Source organism: Pseudophryne corroboree, chromosome 11 (assembly GCF_028390025.1).
Source record: "Pseudophryne corroboree isolate aPseCor3 chromosome 11, aPseCor3.hap2, whole genome shotgun sequence".
Lineage (NCBI taxonomy): Eukaryota > Metazoa > Chordata > Amphibia > Anura > Myobatrachidae > Pseudophryne > Pseudophryne corroboree.
In genome coordinates, this window is record NC_086454.1 from 210945300 (window position 1) to 210964507 (window position 19208).

At 42.6% G+C, this 19208-nt stretch overlaps 1 protein-coding gene and 1 long non-coding RNA gene across 3 annotated transcripts in view; one reads left to right on the forward strand and one right to left on the reverse strand.

Annotated features, from left to right (window-relative positions):
* LOC134969342 (capping protein, Arp2/3 and myosin-I linker protein 2-like) overlaps nt 1–2592 on the forward strand; it is a 549992-nt gene extending 547400 nt beyond the window's left edge. For both annotated transcript variants that reach the window (XM_063945253.1, XM_063945254.1), the window contains one exon: nt 893–2592. In XM_063945253.1, coding sequence (XP_063801323.1) covers nt 893–1331 — 439 coding nt within the window. In that variant the 3' untranslated portion in view covers nt 1332–2592. The remainder of the gene's footprint in view (nt 1–892) is intronic.
* On the reverse strand, nt 1185–18705 carry LOC134969344 (uncharacterized). The gene is made up of 5 exons (XR_010189453.1): nt 18537–18705; nt 10783–10819; nt 10553–10629; nt 9086–9284; nt 1185–1271 (listed from the first exon to the last, which is right to left on the reverse strand). It is a non-coding gene; the product is annotated as an uncharacterized LOC134969344 (long non-coding RNA).
* Between the last annotated feature and the right edge of the window lie 503 nt (nt 18706–19208).

Sequence of the window (19208 nt, forward strand, 5' to 3'; positions counted from 1 at the left end):
TAGGCAGCTTGTTATCTTCCTACTGTCATGATGATGGGCTATTTTTATGTGGAGGTCTGGAGCTGTAGCTCCATCAGCCCCATTGCTAATTTGGCCCTGATTCTGAGTAGGGCATGGGTCAACCACAATTGTTGATGGTAGTTTCTGCGCATGGATCGCAAATTTGCGAATGCATATACAGAGATGTGATCGCATCGGTAGTACTCTTTTACATTTCAGGACAGCACTTCACATGCGGTTTTTAGCATAAGCAGTTTTGAGACAATTGCAATTTCAGTCTCAATAGTGAGCCATGCTGAATAAGGCCCATAATCTGATAAGATTTTGGTGAATTTACCTGGGTGTAATGAATTGCGTTATGGTGAATAAATAGCTGCACCCATTGAAACTCCAGCCTCATTTTAAAACCTTTTAAAAGGCAAATGTCTCAGGCAATATAACAGGACTCTTTTGACCAAACTATTGTGCAACTAATTTGGCATTGGACAGATTACACCTATACCTGGTTGAAAACTCATTGCCATTATCTTCTTGATCCTGTGGGCTACCATCTTTCCAGTAACAATGCTGACTCTTAAGGGTCCTATTGAAACAGTTGGCAATGACTGCATGCTACCATATCAGCCAGCAATACATTTAGTTTACATACAGTACTTCATATGACATTTTTCATCAAGTCATTTGATTATTCATTAATTTTTTTATTTGCATTTTTAATTTATATTTGTTTTTTAAAAGAGACCTCACATCTAGCGCTTTTACTTACCATTACTTTATTTATTTTGCAATGAACATGCTAGTTTAGAATATATGCAATCAAAATAAAAAATGAATTTTTCAAATATGTTTAGAGATATTTATGTGCTTAACTGTCCATCTTATATTTATGCAGGCAAATACCATTGAATATTTCTACTGAGCCCACTGTTCTTTCTGCTGGGTCACGAACATTCAAAAAGAAGATAGGAGAATTTTTTGCATTAAGAAAACCCAAACACTCTAAAGACCCCAAATCTGAAAAAGACCCTGAAGGTAGCCCAGTGATTTCACGAATCAGAAAACCAGCTCTAACAGATATATTGAGACCTCTGGGTAAAAGCAGTGACACCTTTAAAGGGCAAGGTAAAACGGACAATGCTTCATCTGCTGAGACAACATGTGTGAATGATCCAACCTGGATACCAGATGCTGCAAGAAGAGTCAAACCTAGATATTCTCGTGAAGGGAAGTCACAGTCACTGATTCTCCTGTCTGTGGATGATGAAGAATCACTTGGAATAAAGGATAAGGTAAATATGATTAATGGACACAATCTAAATCAGACTCCATGAAACTTTTTTGTTCAAAAGTGAACTTGGAAAGCATTGACACTGTCTGTGGTTAGCAACATGTGACTGATCACTTTAATGAAACAGTACCTTATCCTAAAATGTGTTCCACCTAAGGTCTTTTTAAACCTTCAAATACAAGCTACAATATAACTACTGTAGATTATGCTTTACTTTGATAGCCAGAGCTTAACAATGAGGTACATTAGTATCAAGAAAATCTAGCTAGCACACCTACCAGCTGTCCCGATTTTCACGGGATAGACCCATTTTTGTGTGCGACTGCTCCGCTGCCCTTTCGGCGGGTTGCAGTGTCCCTCGTAGGGGTGGGGGTGGGGAGTTAGGCTGTAACCTGTCACTCACTGCTCTGCTACAGAGCAGTGGTGAATAGGTGCTGTGTGTATGCGCACAGTGTCTATTCATGGGAGACAGAGGGACTATGGGCATGGCCAGCAGATCAGAGTGTTGGGCTTGCTCCCACACTGATGAAAATTGGATGTGTGGCTTGTGTTTATGATGTTTCTGCCTCCTTTTTGGGTCTGCGCACATTTGCCACATGCAGCTGTAACAACTTGTCCACTCATGATGTTGCAAGGCAAGAGCTAGGGGACAAGATTCAGAATAGGAATAGCTTTAATTGTCAGGAATTACACAGTACATATTTGTTAGAGCACTAACATACCCAGTGTCAAGGTGTATAAAGAATAGAGATTTACCAGCTATTAAGTGCAAAGATAGAAATAGCTGAAAAATGTCACCCCATCAGGAAGATTTACTAAAGCTTCTAAAAATAAAAAGTGGCAGTGCCCATAGCAAACAAATGATTATGTCTATTTTCTAGGACATCATAGAGAAATAGTAGCTAGCATATGATTGTCCTCAATGGGCAACACCACCAATTTACATTTTTAAAAGATTTTATAAATGTATCACCTTAAGTCATGGGATATCTCCCGTTTTCCATGAAACTTCATAAACAGAATTTTAATTTCTTCTTCAGGGTCCATAGGCATCCACAGGGATGATCTTGGCATATGATGGTGGAGACCAGGATCAGGCATGAAACAGTTAAGCTTTTAAGTTCCCAAGATGCACTAGTCCTTCTCCCTCATACCCCCACTTACAGCACAGGCTCTTCATTTTTACTTTGGTGCCAGCAGGAGCTAGTCACCGTTATAACAGTGGGGCTGCTAAATGCAACCCATGCCATGCTTTATTTTTATGATTTAACTTTTTTGTTTTTTATTTAGAGAGCAGCACTAGACATTCCTCTAATGCCTAGTGCTGCTCGCTCAATAAAACACAAAGAAAAGTTAAATCATAAAAATAAAGCACTGTTATAAACGGTAACTTGTTCTTGCTGGCACCAAACTAACACTGAAGAGCCTGTGCTGTAAGCATGGTAAATGAAGAGCCTGTGCTGTAAACGTGCTGCAGCGCCGCTGCTCCAACATCCTCTGTGTCACAGCTCCAGCCACGGTGGGGAATTTTCAGCAGGGGCACTGTGAAGCCTTCACTACCAGGGGCTCAGAGAATCCCCGGACTGCAACGATAGCATAGGGGACAGCTAAGGTTGGCTCCCACTTGCAAGACCCACCATCTTGGCAGTCGGACAGGAAAACAGACTGGAGGTGCGGATGTGTACTCAAGCCACAGCTGTGGACTGCACTAGACCACCAGGGCATAACTTTACTGGTACTGGGGACACTTTTCAAAGGTCAGGGAACTGGTGGCATATGTCAGCAAGGAGAGGTCAGTGCTTACCCAGTAGCCTTTTCCCCAGCCTAGTGCGTGATCCTACAGTGATCTTCCCTCCTGAGCTGCTCCTCCTACACCCTCCTCCCTCTGTTAGACAAACAGCATCCATTTTCACACATCTCTGTAAGTATCCGGAAACGCTGGGTCCAGTCTTCCTGTACACCTCTCCCAGGAGTAAGGTCATACACATTGCAATTTCCTACCTGCCACCGTGGTTGAGTAGTTGACTTTCATGCCCTTTGCAGTTAAATTGTGATTTCTGCATTGTACAGATGGAGCCACACTAGTCATGGTTCCGTCTGTGCCTGGGTGCACTCGCCAAGTCGCGGTGAGCCCCTACAGCATCTCTGTCCAGACAGAGACACTTCCATTTATAGAAATGCACTCCTTGACTAGGCGGACAGATTGCCTAGTCATGCTGGGAGTGCACGCCTGCGAAGGAGCCGCCTCAGATGAGCATGGCTCCATCTGTATGTGATTTATGCTAGTTCTGCTGTCTGCTTTTTCACTTTGTCAGATTATCGTTTTCTATTCCTCGCTCTGTAACCCTATGATACTTGGTGTGTGCAGGGTTCTCTGGGTCCCACATCACTGCATTTGTGCATTTGTGAGGACATATTGTCACATACTATTTTGTGTTGCTTACTGCCATATTGCATTATACTTTCTCTTCAGCTACTGTATGTCTAGCAAAGGCAAGGGAACTAAATAGGCTCTGGCTCCTACACTACTGTCTAGCAGGTTTTTCAATGCAGGATGTGGTGCAAAATGGTCTCTGTGCCTCTTGTCATTAACCAACTGAACTGTCAGCCCCTTCACCTCCAGGACAAGAACCTCCTTGGGCTTCTATTTCTCAAATGCTGGCAAAAATAGTGGACCACATTACAGCCCCTACACTAGATCACTCTACATGCTTGCCACACAAGTTACCACAACAGGTACATCCTGCTATACTGGTCACACCTGTCTCTCCACCATGGATGGACATGTTCTCTGTCTCTGTGCAGAGTCTGGCTGCCTCTTCTGCTGCTTTTCACCATATGTTGCAGGGCCAGGGACTCTTGCCTACAAACATTGCTAAGAGTACTGTACCATTCTCAGTCTACACCACTTTCAGATCCAGAGGAATCTTCTGGTGAGGCAGACAATGCAGGTCTCCGATGCCGACTCCCCCTTTGGGGAGGAAGACCTTCAGCTACATTGAATTTAGATTGATTTAGTGAGGGCAGCTAAATTCACTTTTCAAGTGGAGAATGGGGATCCAGCGACAAAAGCAAAGGACCCTCTTTGTAAATGCCAAAAAGTACTGGTGGCAGAATCCCCCCACTGCAGTGATGCCATGACTGAAGCATGGGAGGCTCCTAGCAAAGAGTTCCATGTCCCTAAAAGGTTAAATTCCTTTTACCCTCTTCCAGTTACTGATTGCACTAAATGGGAAACTCCCAACAGTGGATTCCCATGTGACACTTAGTTAAAAGCTTGGCTTTACCTATCCCTACAGCATCTTCCCTGAAGGAGATGGGCAATTCAGTTGGACGTGTATCTTAAATCTTTATATTCTCTTACTGGATCTATTTCTCACCCTGCCACGGCAATTACCTGGGTGGCTAAAGCTGTAGATCGCTTGGGAGATGTCCTAGAAAACAGTTTTCAGGTGGGCTCTAAAACAGCTTGCCTACCCTCAGCCTCCTCTACATGGCTTTGACCTTCCTCATTTTGGTCCTTTCACCCCCAGTGCAAGGCCAGAGGTCAAGCCTTCCCTCAACTATCACACTCCATAAAAGGTCTCTAAGCCCAAAACCATAAACGTAATCTTTCTGCTTCCTCTATGACCGGATCTCTTGTCTGCGACCTAGCTCAGCTGTCTTTAATGCCATGGCTCTTGAGTCATCCATCTTAAGGTCTAAGGGGTTCTCCCATTCTGTGGTTCAGACAAGCACAGAAGCATCGGCCCGTATCTATTGTCACATCTGGCATTCTTGCAGTAGTGTGCTCAACTACACTATGATCCTATGATGTTTCTGATTTCCAGAATCCTTGCCTATCTCCAGGCAGGCCTTGATTTAGGCCTCAGTCTTGCTTCTCTTAAAGTGCAAGTCTTGGCTCCATCAGTCTGGTTTCAGAAATGTATTGCTCAGTTGTTGGACAGTCTTACCTTCCTTCAGGGGGCACTCTAGATTTAACCTCCCTTTGTCCTTCCGGTGGCTTCTTGGGATTTTTCTCTAGTTCTCCGTGTACTGCAGCAGTCACCCCAGTGGGTGTCAGACTTGGGAGCGATTTCACGACGTTCTTCATTTTTTAACTTTCATTATGACAGAGCAGTCCTACAGACCAAACTGGGTTATCTACCCAAGGTGGTATCCAGCTTCCATCTCAAAGAAATTGTTCCGGCCATCCACTCAGTCCTTTCAGTAGCGAATGCCGACTTGGATGTGGTCTGTGCTCTTCATATCTACAGTGCTTGGACCATACTAGTTCTACCAAGAAAATGGATTCACTCTTTGTCCTCTATGGATTACAGCAAGGCTGGCCAGCTAACAAGCAGACTCTTGCTCGGTGGCTTCACATGATCTCACAGGCTTACACGGTTAGTCTTTTCTCACTCTACTTGCTCTGTAGGACCTTCGTGGGCAGCCTTTTATGGTGCATCTGCTAAACTACTGTGTGCGTCACGATCCGGATTACTGGACATCATTTTTTACCTTTTAGGTGTCTTCTGAGGCTGGCTCAGTGTTCCAGGGCCGGGTCTCAACCATGTTGCTAAATGTCCTTACTTCATATTTCCCCTCTGTCAGTCTGTAGGTGCTGTCACAGGGAACTCTTAAATGGAATGGCATTTCTAGCACATCGCGGCCTCCGCCGCCATTACTGTACTCTCAGCACTTGGACGGCTCTGCATAGCATCTCCTGTCAGTTGTGGCCTCCGCCACCATTGCTGCGCCCTCAGCACATGGACGGATCTGCGTGGCATCTGTCAGCTGCAGCCTTTGCCGCGATTACAACAGTTAAGCTTTACAGGTCTGTGCGGCGCACCTCGCCCGCTGTGGCTTCCGCCGCCGGCTCTGGGAGGTTGCTGTGCCATTTGGCATTCGCCATTTCCTGAGGCCTCTGCCGCCATTACTGTTAAAGCTCCACATGGAATTACAAACCAGGTTTCCCTCCAAGAACCAGTATGGGCGCAACCATGTTGGTTCTGATCCCATGATATTTCCACCAATCTACATTCTCACTTAGCTCTGCCTAATTGCTGATCCAATCCTTGCACTGCTGAGGGTATAAAGGGACTGATCTTAGACCAGGAAGTTGTCAGTGCTTTGGTTGTCATTACCAGTGTATCCAGTCTCTGCTCTCTGTGATTTCTAACTGTGTTCCAGGTATTCCAGCTCCTGAAGTCTCCAGTTCTGCACCAATCACCCTGCGGTGCTTCCCTGACTCCATAGTATCCTCATTGCCTTCTGCTATTGGCAGTGCTCCAAAAACACCAGCTTCCAGCATTGGGCTTCCAGTGGTGTTCAGCTACCTATTGTCATCGGTGCTCCGCCATCGGTGTTCTTGATATCTACAGTATTCAAGTAATCTGTTTTCCCAATTCATCCAGTTCTCCATTACCCGTTCCATCCGGCAAAACCGGCAGTCTATGAGCATCACTCATTCTACAGTACGTTCAGCCTCTGTACTACATCTGCTGCAGTTTCAGCTTTTATTTATTCTACAGTGATCTCCCAAGCTAGCCTTGTGCGGATACCATACCTAAGGGAATACTACAACTGCTATTTGTTGTGGAACTGTACTGTTTTTAATCATTTCTCATATCACAACTGTGCAACTGCCGGTCTACCACCAGAACTGTGTTCAATAAACAAACATTCATTTTATCTTTGTTGTCGTGGTCACATCTTCGGGCATTGGTGGTAGAAGTCATTTATGTCTAGGAGTCCTATTCTGCCACCCAGATTTACCTTTACACCAGCCCTTACAACTGAGGCTGTCCCAGACCAACACCAGCCCTCAGTTGTGACACTGTGCAAGGCAGCCACGTGGTCTTAGGTTCTATGCCTTTTGATATGTTGCCTCTCAAAATATGTCTTTTGGATGCAACGTTCTCCTCTTAGCTTAGGAGCGTCCCCTCCCTATTTCAACTACTTTGGGAAGTCCCCAAGGTCAACCCTTTGAATGCCTATGGACCTTGAAGAAAAATAAGAGTTATGGTAAAACTTACCTTTGCTAACTTTTTCTTCAAGATCTATAGGATCCACAGGGCACCCACCCTGATGCACCTAACTTCAATAGGTTACTCTTCTGTCACCAGTTCCCGTCTCCTGGTTGTGAGAGTGTTTACTGTGTGTACCATCCTTCTTTCTCTCTTCTCCAGCTCCTGCCCTGGACTTGTTAACAAAAACTGGAGAGCCTCAGACGTGAGCCTGAGCTGAATGTCATGAGGTATGCGGGAGAAGGATCAGTGCATCTTGGAAGCTTAAAAGCTTAACTGATCCTGGTCTCTACCATCATATCCCAAGGTCATCCCTGTGAAATCTATGGACCTACAATAAAAAGTGTTAACAAAAGTTTTACTATAATGATTACAGTATTTATTGAAATCATAATTATAGCAAATTAAATGATTTAGTTGAAAAATAATTAAACCAATTGTATTAATATGATAAATGCATTAGGTAACATTTAATGCTTGGCAGCTTTCTAAAATACTTTTCAGGGACCATATGCTGCTTATGATATTTTTAAAAGATTATGTTCTGTATTGCAACAGCATTAATAAATTGTTTGCACAGGATTAAAATAATGTTATTCATTTTGTCTTGATTATTAAACTTAATTTGTAGTATAATAAGGGGAAGTTCACCTACAGTAAGAGTAAAGATAGAACAAAACAATTAAAAGTAAATATTCTTGTGTTGAACACTAACAGATTCAATTCTATTTCTATACATATTACAAGTATTGTAATAAAACTTCATTTTTATTAATCTTATATTAATACATAAATAGTAGAAAAATGTAAATCTATGCAAGTGTATGGGTTAGTTTCCTGCACATGACAAGTTGAGGTTGTTGTGTGGAACCAGTAATATATAAAAATACCCCTATATACTGTATAAAAAAAAATAATGGATGTATGTGTGTATGTTCCAGCATAACTCTGGAATGCCTGAAGCAATTTACACAAAATTTGGTACACATATGACGTACAATCTAGAAAAAAAAAAATACTGTGAGGGTAAGACACCCCTAGCACCCCCTAGGTTGGGGGTGGGAAGTGGGTGACATGGTGCCAGCGATACCAAGTCACGGAGGTGGGAGTACACAATGCTTTGTTCCTGGAAAGCTTGATAGTCAGCAACTGCTTACCTGCTGTGTAAAGGGTACCAACAGCTCTTCCACTGAACTTAAGTGTTGTGCAAACAGCTTTACCTTTTTACCTCAAAGGAGGGGCTCGGAGGTGAGTGAGAAGATAAGCAAGGAGACCAAGGGCCCTTTTGAAATAGTCAGCCTGCAAACCTTACATATTTAACATACAGCGGATGGAGCTTGGCCTGTCATACCAGCATTTACAGCACTTAGCAGGGCAGCATCAGAGGCGGGATGGGGCAGCAAAGGAGGCAGATTATCCTCCTCAACACCAGCATTTTAACAGCATCAATCCAGGGAAGCCCAGAGGTAAGGCCTGCCAAAGATTGGCATCATTTCGTAAATTCTGTAGCGAAGTACAGATATTCAGCGTGTGTGTGTGTATATATATATATATATATATATATATATATATATATATATATATATATATATATATATATCTATATATCAGATTGGAGCAGGCGGCACTCAAGCAGACTCAGATGAGATGATGAAAGCGGTCAGTTTTATTGATCCGACATGTTTCAGGGAATCCCCGTCCTCAGGGATTAACCAGCCAAACTGAGCCACAATTCAAACATTTATACACTCAAAACAGGAACAAAACATAAATACATTACTATACTCACCTGTCCCTTGGCGCAAAACGCCCGCTTGTGGGTCCGGTCCCGCATTGCCCCCGTATGATGTCACCGTAGGCAGAGTCGTCGGCTTGTCTCCATAGGAACCGGAGCCTCCAGCGCTTGGCTCCACTGCCCGCCAAACAGGAAGGCGCGCGTCTGCATCACCAGCCAGTGTGGCGCGTCAAAGGATCGATGCCGTGGCAACCTTATAGAAACAATAAGACGAGGCAAAAACAGCTATAACATAATACAAATAGACATTTAAAATACTGTCACCTAATTCTACTGCTACTGTGACAGCATGGAGCATCTAATGGAATACATTACACCCCTGGGGGGAACCCCCATAAGTTCCTAGATAACCAATAAATCTAACTAGATAGTAGTATAACAGCTACTTTTAAGATAAAGAAATATTTAAAGAAAGCACTGTAACCCGAGCTTCTCGTTGAGGCCCCCAGGTGACAGCGTTCCCAACTGGTAGATCCAACGTGATTCTTTCTGTAACACGGCCCTATTCCTATCTCCCCTCCTAAGGGTACTGGGCACATGATCTATCAATATGGCCCTTATGCTGGCCACCCCATGTTTTTAGCTACCAAACAATGGCGAGCGAACGGTTGTTCACTTGCCCCTTTCTCATATGCTTTTTTAATTACACTTCTATGCAGTGCCATGCATTCACAAAACTGTCTTATGGTTTTGCCTACATAGGCAAGACCACAATGACAGGTAAGTAAGTAGACCACATGTGTAGACGTGCAAGTGAGGCGGTGTTCTATCGTAAGTTTCTTACCGGTCATAGGATGGTTAAAGGAGATGCCTGTAATTAAGGTGTTACAAGTGACACAGCCCAAACATCTATAGCATCCATTCTTGGACCTTAAAAAAATGCATTCCTTGATTTTTGGTGAGATTTGAAACTTTAAGTTTCACAACATGATCCCCGATATTCCTGCCACGAGTGTGGCTAGGTAATAACGAAGTGTCCGCTAAAGATGTCATGGCCGGATAAGTTTGAACCATTGGCCACAAACGTTTGGCTCTTTTAATACTATCATCAGAAACAGTTGTGTATTTATTAACCCAAGGTAATCTACAGCCTAATTGGGCCTGTGACTTAGCCCTTGGGCACAACGCTTGTTCTCTAGGGATCTCCAATGCCCGTTTTTTTGCCTGCTCTAATGCTTTCATAGGGTATCCTCTTTCTGCAAACTTAAGTAACATGCTGTCCATGGCATCCACAGTCTCAGCCGGGTCAGAAGTGATCCGGCGGAAGCGCATGAATTGCGAGAATGGTAGACCCCTGCGCAATGCGGGTGGATAAAAACTCTGGTAACTCAACAACGTATTCCGATCCGTGCTTTTAACATATGACGTGGACAATTGATTATTGTCAATAGCTATGGTGACATAAATAGTTGATCACTTTATCGTCTGTCACATAGGTGAATTGCACAGCATATTGTGTACCATTATGGTCCTCCCACAATGAATGCAACTGATTCCTGGAGCCACGCCATAGTATCAGCAGGTCGTCAATATAGCGTCTATAAAAAAAAATAATATATATATGACCTCTGGCACTACCGGGGGATCCATATAGAACATTTTTTTCTCCACTTGGTACATAAACTCGTTCGTGTACGATGGGGCCACTGCCGACCCCATCGCACATCCCGCGATCTGTAACCAAAACTTACCATTAAAAGACAAAGTAATTCCTCCTGAGGATCCGATCTAACAATGACAGAAAAAAAATGAAATGTCAGGGCCCAAACAGACTCCTTATCCTGGATAATAAGATCTAACAGCCTCCACACCTGCATCATGTGGGATGCAGGTGTAGAGGCTGGTAACATCCACGCTGCAAAGTAGTGTCCCCTCTGGCAATGTGCCCAAAATTTTGTAGTTGCAATAGTAGATCTGATTATATTATATATATATATATATATATATATATATATATATATATATATATATATATATATATATATATATATAATGCATGTGTGTAGATAGAGATATATAAAAATCAAGGTAATCTCCCCAGTCGGGAGAAAAACACGGCACTGCAGGATATGGGGTAATCAAGTTTATCTTCAACGTTTCGGGAGGCTGTTACGGGTACTGTACTAAGGGCTTGCAGGCAGGTTTTCCGGTTACATCCACAGTCTTTCCTGGCATCAAACACTGTAGCGCCGCACATTGCAGCATAGCGCATGTTCTCCCATTGTCTGTTATGCGTAGCGGGGACACCGCCACCAGATTCCCCTGGAACATTTATTGGTATCAGAAACATGGACATAGGCTATCACTACCCCCAGTAAAGGACCTCCGCCAGCTCCATAGGTTCTCCGCTACCTCTCAGACTCCCCTGCTCTGATATTCTATATGGAAAGTCAGTGCATTCATTCTCATGCTCCCGCTACTATATGCTGTGCTGCGGCATTTAGCGCTCAATGCAAGCACATCTCAGGCAACAATATTCATGGACATATCTGTATACAGAACTAAAGCCGTGTATATCAGTGGATGCTGGAGTTTGTAAAACATACTCTAATACAAATCACAACCTCTAAACGTTATGTGAAGTTAACGAAAATGGAAAAAAAATATATAAAAAGAAACTGTGGTGTCTATTTACTAAGGCTTGGATGGAGAGAGTATGGAGATAAAGTACCAGCCAATCAGCTCCTAACTGTCATTTTTCAAATACAGCCTGTGACGTGGTAGTTGGGAGCCAATTGGCTGGTACTTTATCTTCGGCCACTTTATCTCCATTCAAAGCATAGTAAATAGACCTCTGTGTCTGGTCATTTAAAAAACAAATATTGTTAGGGTTGGATTCATGCAGGACCCTATTCAGTATGGATTGCAAATTCTGCTTTTTAGCAAAATTTGCAGTCTGTAATTTTACATGCTGGGGGCCGCACATCACAGGGCAAGGTGGCATTGCAATGCGACCTGAATAAGGCCCTCAAGCCACGAAGGAACAAGGTATCCAGTTAAAAAAAAAAAATCCATCTTGCTTCATAATTGCGTAAATCAGCAAAATGATCACCTCCATGTGGATGTTTTGGTACAAAATCAATGAGCATACATCTTAGGCTCATCACTAAATGTCCAGACTGTAGAAAATGTTTAGCTACTGGTTTGTCTGTATTTTGTGTTTCAAGTGCCAACCTGATAGATGAGCAATGTTTGGCCCCGAGGTCAAGAAAGCAATGTTTGTTTATGCCAACATAATACAGCCCACAAGGGCAAATAAGGATGCATATCACAAAATCCATCATGCTGTAAAGTTTATAATGTATCAATCTTCTTACCGCTGTGTGGGTGGGACAATGAAGAACTGACCAACATAGATCTACATGTGGCACAGTCTGCACATCTATGCCATCCATGTTTACGACTCGGCACCAGGGAAACCATCGGTAGGCCTCACTGCCTGAGGGCCCACTCCTTCCTGAGGATCAGGTTCCAGACCGTGCACTTGTATTATACATGGTAGATATGTTGCATTACACTGTACTATTGTGTATTTCAAGCCTCTGTGGAGGCTGGCCACACCCCAAAGTATGGGCCCCTATCACTGCATTCCCCTGGTAGGCCCTTCATGCCCCAGTCCAACACTGCTGCACTAGTGCTACGTAGAAATTCCATTAAGCACAACCATCCCTTACCCCCCACATTGTTGTCTGTCATCACACACTGCCGCACAACCCCCTCCCTACCCATCATTTTGTTTTGTGTATGATTTATGTTCAGTATGGTCCTTAATTGTTTTGGTCTGTACATACACATTTATTCTTTTTGCTGTAATATTAATGGGTTTTTACAAGTGCGCCTGAAAAAACTATGCCTGAAAAGAATTGTGTACTTGTCTCTTCCTAATTGATTGAGTGTTGATGTGATGGTACTGCTAAACAATACTAGCTATAATATAATCACTGACAATAAACAATGATGCTGAAATAAAATTGTGTTTTTATTATGCGTCAGTACACTGAAACGTCTGCTGCTGCAGGATATGGGGGGCGGGGGGCAGGTTCCACTGCTATGGATGAAGCAGTGATATTGTTCTTAAATGAGCAAAAAAAGATGGGAATAAAATGTGCTGATATTCCACTTCAGAAAAGGTGGCGTCCCACCTCTGAGTGGATACTGTCTTGAATAAATAATGTCCAGAGCCAATAATTAAACTGTGAAATGTCTTTGATATAGATGGGATCCAGAAAGAGCAAGGGGTCCAGAAAGTTTTTTGCTGTATTACACCTTGGCCGGCTGACACAAACATTGTGACGCCATGGGCGGGATGTAATGAAGTCCAAGTTTGGCTGCCGTGTTGTATGCCAGCCAAACTCACAGGTTTTTTTAAAGGGGCAATCATTTACAAGGATAAGCCATGCCTTGTAAACTAGTTAAGAGAGCATCCAGCACAGCCACCGAACTTGAACTAATTACATCCTGGCCCTTGTGTGTATCCAGAATCACTACTGGGTGTACACACAAGGAGAAGTACCATATTTTGTATTTGCATGCACAATAAATAAACTGAATTTTTGTTTACACCTAACATCATTTCTGTTTTTATTTCATTACACACCAAACTGTACCATTACACCTTTCTAGACACCCGGGTTATCACTAGGTTATCAAGGTTTTTCATACCAAAGGGACCTTTATGTCTAAATGAAGCTAGAGGCTATAAATATAGATATAATCTCTAATGCATCCGAAACCCCTTACAAATTCTGTGTATTTCACTGCTCCCAAATGCAGCAGTATGCTACAAGCAACACTAGTGTGACAGACTGTGTACCCCTTGCCCTCAGTCTCAGATTGGGGTTGAGTGCTTTGCTGCATAATATTATGCAATATTAAAAATATGATTAATCACGATTATTAAGTTTATAAATGAGTGAGAAGCATAGGGAGAGGTCTGGGGGGATATTATTGGGCAGTTAAAGTTATAACTTTAGAGAGACAGAGAGGGGGTTTTGGGGGCGACTTGATAATGAATGGCATAATGTGTATAAGGGCACTGCTAATATGTGGCATTATGTGTAAGGGGCACCACTACTGTGTGACATACGAGAATAAGGAGCTCTACTGTGTGGCATAACGTGTATTAAGGATACTACTGTGTGGTGTAACATTAATAATGAACACTACTGTGTGGTGTAATGTGAATAAGAGACTACTGTGCAGTGTAATTAGATTTAGGGGTACTATTGTGTGACTACATCCCTTCCACTTGAGATCTCAGCCCTTTTTGGAATGTGCACTGTCCATGTATTTGTGGGGACCAATGCTTTTCCTGGCATAGGGAACCACAATATTTAGCTAATGTACTGCTCTGCAATTGTGGGAGATGTAATAAACCTTGGAGTGAGATAAAGTGGATAATACCATATTTGGGGAACCAGACGTGAGGATATCCAATGTACTGTAAATGGACTCAAAGGTTTGCTTCCATAAGAAACATAGGGTGATGCAAGTGTAAAATTACACTGATATCTTATGCCGCCTGCATGTAACAAAGCACCTCAGTGAGATGCGGGTTGATGAAATATGACAGAGCTTGCCACCATAGATGTGTGTATATGGGTAGAATGAAAATAAGCAGAAAAAGAGTGAATCTGCTGTCAGTGTTAGGCACTGAGCATGGTATAATTTGCGCCCACCCACATATCCTTACGCATGTCAGTGTATATCCTGACATGAGGAGTATTATTGAGGGGCTTCTGTATAGAGTATCATAAATGATCAAAAAAGAGATTGTTCAAGGAATACACTATAGTTAATGTACTCATTGAGGCCAGATGGTTTCAGGCCCCTTAACATAAATGTCCACTCACTTTCCTTCTTGATGAGTTCTCTATTAAGGTCACCTCCACGGATGCCTAAGTGGACTCTCCCTAGTCCGAAGGCTCGCATCTCACTAGTATTATCAGCATAAAGGATACATATTAGTACTTGGGGGGATACCGCACAGGTAGTACAGATTGTTCAAATAGACTGATATTATATCAAAATTTACATGATTGGAAGGAAAAATGATTCCTATTCAATAATATCTTGGTGGTGCACCCTGAGTCAGTGTTATATTATGCAGAACAAAAGAGAACATACTTTTATAGGCGCACTCTTGAAAATATGTCAAACACGATCCAAATATCGAGGAATAAGTATCAGAATATATGTTAAAATTATGTTTTATTGAATTATTTTCTTAAAAGATGAATAGTTTGGTGTATCCACACCAAATACATAAACAAATGTACCATTTCCAAAGAGAATCCAGACAGGAGTGGTCTCCCCAATATCACAATTTCAAGGATAATTATCTCCCGCATTGATTATTGCAATAGTCTCCTAACTGGTCTTCCCAAAACGAGACTCTCACCACTACAATCCACTCTGAATGCAGCAGCGAGGCTTATCTTCCTCGCTAGACGTTCATCGTCTGCATATCCACTCTGTCAGTCCCTCCATTGGTTAGCTGTACTCTACCGCATTCAATATAAAATACTTTTACTCACACACAAGGCCATTAACCAAACTACACCAACATACATCACTTCGCTTATCACAAAATATCTCCCAACCCGACCTCTTCGCTCTTCACAAGACCTGCGTCTCTCATCCACACTCATTACTCGCTCCCACTCACGACTGCAGGACTTTCATCGGGCTGCACCCACTCTGTGGAATGCCCTACCACGCACAATAAGACTCTCCTCTAGTCTCCAAACCTCCAAGCGTTCCCTCAAAACTCACCTCTTTAAGCAAGCATATCAAATTCCTGAACCACCCACATAACTTTCATAAACCTTCCTATCACATTGCATCCACTCTGTACAGTCCACACATATCCTCACGTGTCTTCTCATTCTATGCAAAAGATAGCACCTTTCCTTGTGTACATATGCCTATTTCCCTATAGATTGTAAGCTTGCGAGCAGGGCCTTCCTACCTCTATGACTGTTATCACCCAGTTTGTTATTGTTATTTCAAATTGTAAAGCGCAACGGAATTTGCTGCGCTATATAAGAAACTGTTAATAAATAAAATAATACCATATTTGGGGAACCAGAAGTCAGGATATCCAATGTAAATGGACTCACGGGTTTGCTTCCATAAGAAAAGTATACAGGTCGAGTATCCCTTATCCAAAATGCTTGGGACCAGAGGTATTTTGGATATCGGATTTTTCCGTATTTTGGAATAATTAGATACCATAATGAGATATCATGGTGATGGGACCTAAATCTAAGCACAGAATGCATTTATGTATCATATACATCTTATACACACAGCCTGAAGGTAATTTTAGCCAATATTTTTTATAACTTTGTGCATTAAACAAAGTGTGTGTACATACACACAATTCATTTATGTTTCATATACACCTTATATACACAGCCTGAAGGTCATTTAATACAATATTATTAATAACTTTGTGTATTAAAACAAAGTTTGTGTACATTGAGCCATCAAAAAACAAAGGTTTCACTATCTCACTCAAAAAAGTCCGTATTTCGGAATATTCCTTATTTCGGAATATATGGATATGGGATACTCAGCCTGTATAGGGTGATGCAAGTGTAAAATTACACTGATATCTTAGGCCGCCTGCATGTAACAAAGCACCTCAATGAGATGTGGGTTTATGAAATATGACAGAGCTTGCCACCATAGATGAATGTGTAGATGGATAAAATGAAAATAAGCAGAAAGCGTGAATCTGCTGTCAGTGTTAGGCACTGAGCATGGTAAACATTCCTATGCTCTACTACATAGGTTCTCAAACTCGGTCCTCAGGACCCCACACAGTGCATGTTTTGCAGGTCTCCTCACAGAATTGCAAGTGAATAATTAGCTGCACCTGTGGGCCTTTTAAAATGTGTCAGTGAGTAATTAATACACCTGTGCACCTGCTGGGTTACCTGCAAAACATGCACTGTGTGGGGTCCTGAGGACCGAGTTTGAGAACCTCTGCTCTACTACATTAGATCTTCCTATGGGGTCTCCCACCAAAGTACTGACCTAGCCCAACACTGATTAGCTTCCAAGATTGAATGGATTCGAGCATTTCCAGTGTGATGGTAGAGATGGGTGACTGATCATGCTAATCTGAGATCACTGATGAGCGTTCACAAAAATTGGAAGATAAGTGAACAGGTATTACAGAAAGCATGAGAGATAAGCAGTAGGTGGATCTGCTGCCAGTGTTAAGGCCCATATAGACAGGCCGATGCGGGAGAGATGTGTGCTGAGCGAACCGCTCAGCACACATCTCTCCCGCCACTGAGCACAGCACAATCTGTGCTGAGCGTGCGGGGGGGGGGGGGGGGGGGGGCGCTCATTTCACCCAGCGGGTGAAGTGAGCGACCCGCTAGATTGGCCTGCATGGCAGACCAATCTAGCAGCAGCGATAGCGATGCACGGGGCTGCGCATCGCTATAGTGGGTACACACGGAGCGATAATGCTCAAATTCTAAGCAATCTAGTCAGATTGCTTAAAATATCACTCCGTGAGTACCCCTCTTCAGACAGGGGTAGAACTACCCATGAATCATTGGAGAGAGTCCAGAAAAAAATGGTAAGAAAATATAGTACAATCAATAGGAAGGTGAGCAAGTCCTTCAAGGAGATATTACAAGAAATTTAGTTATATAACTAATAACAGGTTAAACAACTAATTTGATGTATTGATCTATATAACAAAATATCCCGCTGGTGATATGAGTGCTTGTAATCGTTAATAAATATAAAAAGGACAAGAAAAGAGAAAATAGAAGAGAAACTGGTAAATTTCCCTAGGTTCAGGAATTCTGTAATCTGCAGTGTGACACAGTGTAGCAAGTGTAATATAACTTGTGGCCAGGATTGGGGAAAGAAACAAACATGCCAAATGGTAACAATTGAAAAAATAGAAGAGAAACTGGTAAATTTCCCCAGGTTCAGGAATGCTGTAATCTGCAGTATAACACAGTATAGCAAGTGTGTGGTAACCTGTGACAAAGATTGGGGAAAGAAACAAATGTGCCAAGTGGTGTCAATGTTGACTCAGATGCAAAGTATCACATACAGATGTATAGAATAGAGCCGATTAGGTGGGTAGGTGCAGCCAAAATGCAAACTAACAATTAGTAAGGCTGCTTTTGCACAGGTAGTTAATTAAAGAAAAAGAGCCGGATAACTGAGAGGCACATGATGTATCAATTAACCAGTATAACTCTCAAAATCTATCTTAGATACCATACAGCAAAAAGATCAAAGGTATCGATAATGCATACCTCCCCAGTAACGTGAATATTTTAGCGCGGCCTGCTATTGTGTTTGTGTGGCATGAGCTGATAAGCTTAACAAAGCGGGTTTTATAAAGCACTGATATGACCCGTGGTCGAAAAGGACAGTGACGGGGCTGGCGGAGCAGAGTGCAGACCTTGATCCTAAGAAGATGGTGATCCTTGCGGAGATGATGAGGCAGGCAGGCGCTACCGGTGTTGTGGTAGTACGGAGGTGCTATGGTCGAAGCAGGCGGAGAAGCTTGTTGCCCCGGCGCGGCCAGCGGAGCTGGTGAAAGACTCGTTTCTCTCATACGCCGGGCTTGATCACTTCCTGTCTCTGTAGTTTATTTGCTGGAGCTTTTAAGTACTGCCCGTGTCCGCTTCTAACCAATCGTGTAGTGGGTGTGTCCCATTAGCTCATGTTGCCAAACTGCTGGAATGATTGAAGTTCCAATTGAGACTCTAATAATAATGGATGTTATAGTTTTCTGGTTTGGACCTTTTCACTGGTTATTATCTGTAGGAAGTCGTGAGTGCTTTCAGCATGTAGTGGAACCATATAAAGATACAAAAAGAGCAACAAATTGCTGATAAATAAATTGATTTAAAAACATAAAAGAGAAGGAAAAGGGAATGATTGTGTGCACCATAGCTGGACACATAAGCAACTATACAATTATACCCCTTTTACACTCGCATGAAAATCCCGGGATTTTGCACGTGAACGCGCATCATCCCGGGATTTTTGTCAGCGTGAAAGGGTACAGGGACAATTTCCCGTGTCGAGCATCCCGGGATTTCAACCCTGGTCTCGACCAGGGTTGGTC